Source organism: Aplidium turbinatum, chromosome 13 (assembly GCF_918807975.1).
Source record: "Aplidium turbinatum chromosome 13, kaAplTurb1.1, whole genome shotgun sequence".
In the NCBI taxonomy this organism is placed as follows: domain Eukaryota; kingdom Metazoa; phylum Chordata; class Ascidiacea; order Aplousobranchia; family Polyclinidae; genus Aplidium; species Aplidium turbinatum.
The window spans coordinates 7,808,855-7,813,313 of record NC_137484.1 but is presented as its reverse complement, the minus strand read 5'-3'; the positions used below and the strand labels follow the sequence as shown (position 1 = coordinate 7,813,313).

Genomic DNA, 4,459 nt, shown 5'->3' with positions numbered 1-4,459 from the left:
TTTTTTAAAGTTTTTACATTATAGATTAAGCTACTTGTACGGAGGTTGGTTGAAGAAACAAGTAGAAAAGAGAAAGTTAAATATTTTACAAGAATTAATGCCTCGCTTTATCAACAGGAATATTCCAATAATTACTTTTTTTTATAATTATAATTTTGAATCAATACTTTTGAGTGGTACTGTTCTTTTTTGTTAGTTCTCAGTGTTCTTTAACTTCTTACTCCATAAATCGAAACCAAAAAAGAAAAAAACTGACACAACCTTAAATTTAACCACAGATACGTGATGTGTGGTAGTGACGCAAACCTTATGAAGAAAACAGTCTTAATAAACAGTTACATTGAAACTTAGAAAGCTCCTGAAACGAGCAATTTTTAATTGTTTCAGCACACAGTTTCAGAAGGTCAGCACCACTGAGACAGACAATGTTGTTGTCAAAAAATTATTTCATACGCTACGTGCCGGTAAATAATTTCCTATTGCGACAAAGCAATTTTTCTATTTACTGTTTTAACTTCGAAATACTGTAATTACTTACAATTTGATATCACGCAGGGCAAAGGAACTTAATTGGTACAATTGCAGCAGTAAAACTTTAAGTTTTCAACCATGGTCCTTTTAAGAACTTTTTTTTCTCGATGATTTAAATAGCTTTATCCGTTTTTCTGTTAGAAATTAGGTGTTTCTTTTGTCCTGTTTGTGTTTTTCATAAAAAAAGCTTTTTTATTTGTTCATCGTTAATGCGTTCTAACAAACCTGATGTTCGTGTAATGATGATGCAGTTGATACTCGATTTCTGATCGGATTATTTACATGCGCTAGCGCAATCCATGAGTAAATAAACATACATTTGGAGAAATAAAAACGATGATTTAAGATTTTAAGACGATAGTGGGATACACGCAACGTGCCTTAAAATTTTCAATTCATTATAAACATCTGAAGTAATAAATCTTGAGAAAAAGGAGCACCATAGCTCTGACGAAGAAAAATTTCTCATGGAGAATGGAATATCCAATAGTTAAAGCTCGAAGAGGCAAGGGATTTAGTAAGTGGTGTGGGGGAAGGGGGAGTTGCGCTTGCTCTCCAGAAAATATTTATAAATTATACCTCGTTTTGGTCACATTTTGCGTATTTTTTGGCGCAATAGTAGTTTTTGTTTAAGTTATCACTTTGTTTAAGTTATCACTTTGTAGTTATCTATATTCATCAAGTCAAAGATAAATTTTGGAAGACGTTAGTCTTAGTTTTGGGAAGGTACAAACCAAACAAACTATAATCAACTGTAGCACAATGTATTCCCAGATTTTATTTTTAATCCCTATATGGACAGATTTATCGTTTAGTGAAAAAAAAAATTTTTTTTCTATTTTTTGAAAATATTTTAGTCCAGTCAAAACATGTTGTATTTTAAAATTTTTTTTTTTCGAGTACTTTAAATTTTTTTCAAACGTAGCAAATCTGTTACGTCAGGCACATTCGCACTACCTACAGAATTTTAAAACGTAGCAGATCTGTAACGTCAGGCGCTCTAGCAACAAAAGCACACAATAAACAGTAACAAGCAACTAGTTTATTTTCACTCAAACAGCACAAAATTGTTCATTTTTTGTGGAATTCCAAAACAGTGTTTCGTTTTGTCTATGCAAAAGTGTTCTTCCCACTTCTAACAAAAGTATAGGCAGCTTGTCCAGCCAGACATTTTGCATAACCCCTTTCTTTGTAAATATATATGCAAACTTCTTAGCTGTTTTTCCGAGACGTTTGGAAGGGTCTAACTGGACCAAATACAAATAGGACTGCTCCACAATAGCTTCATCATATAACACTTTGAAGTAATTGGCTGGTGATGAAATGTGGGTCAGCTTGTTCACGCACAGTGGTCATCGAAGGGATGTTTCTCATGGAAGGACTTTTTCTTACACAGCTCCAAATTGAACAGGGTGGTTTGGTTGTTGTTGTTGGTGGATTGATGGATTCCATTATGCCTTCATCTAAAAATAGCAAGTTGTAAAAGAGTAAGGAAAAATACTACAAAGCTGCAGTATAAAAGTAAATGACAAAAATCACTATTATTTTCCATTTATGAATTTGACATACATATGCAATTATGCATTGTACAAACATTACCTATTGTGGGACTGAGAAATAAGTGAGACATTCTCAAACAAATACAAAACTCAATGTGACTCAAGAGAGCATGATGGAGAGTCCTTTTTACCATCAGAGTATATATCGAACACATCAGTTTGATAGTAGAGAGGTATGGTTTATATTTTTAGTTGTCGTCGCCGTGTGGGCCTCTGGTTATCATTATAACATGGAATGGATTTTTTTGCAGTACATGTAAGTTTCCTTTTGTGACAAAGTCCACTAAAGCCGAGTTAATGCTTGGTTGTATGGAAGGCCAGCCATTATACGTGTTCACTGATAGTGTTTATTTGCATAAAACTTACCTGAATCACTAAAGCTGTTATCTGGCACATCAACAAAGGTAGAAGGGTCCACTACTGGAACATTCTTAGTGTCAGACTCTAAAATATCAAAACATTCATCTTTTTTTTTCCACCAACTGGTCTTGTATACCGATTTTTTCCATAAAATGATCATGCATTCATTTTGCACCTATGAAAATAAAACTTTATTGATTACAAATCTAACAAAACAAAAGTTTTGAGGTCAAAAAAACAGTTGCATGATGGACGAAGTCAACAGATTTGTTACGTTTGAACTTAGGATGACTGTAGCATATATAAACATCATTTATGAAATATTTTGTTATCAACTACTCCAACAGTCTTATTTTCAAATAAAACAAAAAATCCAACGCACCTGGGTGTTCTGAAAATCCAAAACTTTACGAGAGAACATCTAGGCTAAGCTGCTGTTGCTATGAACCTCACTCACAGAACTTTGTGTTCGAAAAAATCAGTGAAGCGAGACCGCAGTGTTTCCAAAATGAAATAGCACTATAGTCAGATGCCATAGAATCAAATTCTTCAAAATTAAAATTTATGAATGCTTTTACAGTAAAATAAATTGCGATAATTTGAAACGTAACAGATCTGTCACAAATGTCCATATAGGGTTAAGTTATCACTTTGTAGTTATCTATATTCATCAAGTCAAAGATAAATTTTGGAAGACGTTAGTCTTAGTTTTGGGAAGGTACAAACCAAACAAACTATAATCAACTGTAGCACAATGTATTCCCAGATTTTATTTTTAATTAAAACCATTTAATGTCTTTTTAGCAATGCATGGCTGCAACGTTTGCGAAAATAAAAGCGGAAACATACAAATCGTATTGTTGCTTTGCTGACGATTCGCGCCATGACAATGCTCATCTTTAGAGCGGATAACGCACAAATTAAAAGTTTGAAATTGTGTACTGCATTGCGATTGAAGAGGCAAGAGAATAAAGCGAAAAAAAAACATTATTTCGAATGCGGTCTTAAACAAAAGATTTATACGTTGGATAACTTAAATCTTTCAAACAAGTTGAAGCAATTGAGACAAACAAAATATTCGTAACAAAACTAAATCATGACACATTTCAAACAACACCAAAATAAACATGAACCCTGATTATCACAATAATAACACTCATATGATTTCGGTAGCAAATTTTGCTCATTAAGATTGAAACATTGCATCATTATTACATCAAAAAATGTGTCTTCATCAAACTTTTTATGGACACCGATGGATACGTACTACGTAGGCCTCACGTTAGCAACCACCATGCAAGATAGTAGAATAATGAGTTGAACCTTTCGTAATACATTGATGAAAATGCTTGTAATTCCTCAGTCACGCGTGTTTCGTTTTTCTGATGAACCATGTGAGTTCAATAAACTCTGAATAACTTACAATGAATATCATAAACCGCTTTTTAGCTTGCCTTGGGCAAATTCCAACAACTGCTTTCGAATATTTGCAATGTCGCAAATGAATTTCACTATCATCTGTTATTAATAGACTTTGTTTACATTAAGAGAATATCGTTAACTGAATGCAGGCAAGTCTGCTTGCCATATGCCACGTAACGTGTGATATTTTGCAACCACTAACAATTATATGCTTCATGATCTTCTTGTGAGTAAAAATGTAAAACTCACAAAAATGCATAGCTTTTTTCAGTTTTATAACTGTATAGACTTATGACAGCTAACTGGGCTACCAGTCCAACCCTTTTTTGAGATATGTTTTTGGGCCATGATATGAGTTATAAGCGGTGAAATATTGCTCACAGCAGCGCTAGCTCTTGTCTACAACTTGTCTTGTCAATGTATTCCTCTACAGAGTGCTTTGGTCTGTATAATGCTGCAGCACTCCCTGCCAATAAGGCGCCCCGGCAGCCAGACTGCTCTCTATTCATCGGCAAAAACACTTCAACAATAGGAAAACTTCACTCTGTCTATCTCGATAATCGGCCTGGCGTCAAAAGTCTCTACAA

At 33.9% G+C, this 4,459-nt stretch overlaps 1 protein-coding gene across 1 annotated transcript; it reads right to left on the bottom strand.

Annotated features, from left to right (window-relative positions):
* Window positions 1-1,749: 1,749 nt before the first annotated feature.
* On the bottom strand, window positions 1,750-2,921 carry LOC145781781 (uncharacterized). The gene is made up of 3 exons (XM_082593453.1): window positions 2,833-2,921; window positions 2,457-2,625; window positions 1,750-1,994 (listed from the first exon to the last, which is right to left on the bottom strand). The coding sequence occupies exons 1-3, from the start codon at window positions 2,869-2,871 to the stop codon at window positions 1,819-1,821; spliced, it is 384 nt and encodes a 127-aa protein (XP_082449579.1). The 5' UTR covers window positions 2,872-2,921; the 3' UTR covers window positions 1,750-1,818.
* Window positions 2,922-4,459: the final 1,538 nt, after the last annotated feature.

Bases quoted from the DNA above. Each gene is read 5' to 3' on its own strand.
- LOC145781781 (XM_082593453.1), bottom strand. From the start codon at position 2,871: ATGTTCTCTCGTAAAGTTTTGGATTTTCAGAACACCCAG. The intron at 2,626-2,832 runs GTGCGTTGGATT...TTATTTTCATAG, and splicing joins TGGATTTTCAGAACACCCAG to GTGCAAAATGAATGCATGAT. The intron at 1,995-2,456 runs GTAAGTTTTATG...TGCTATTTTTAG, and splicing joins TAACAGCTTTAGTGATTCAG to ATGAAGGCATAATGGAATCC.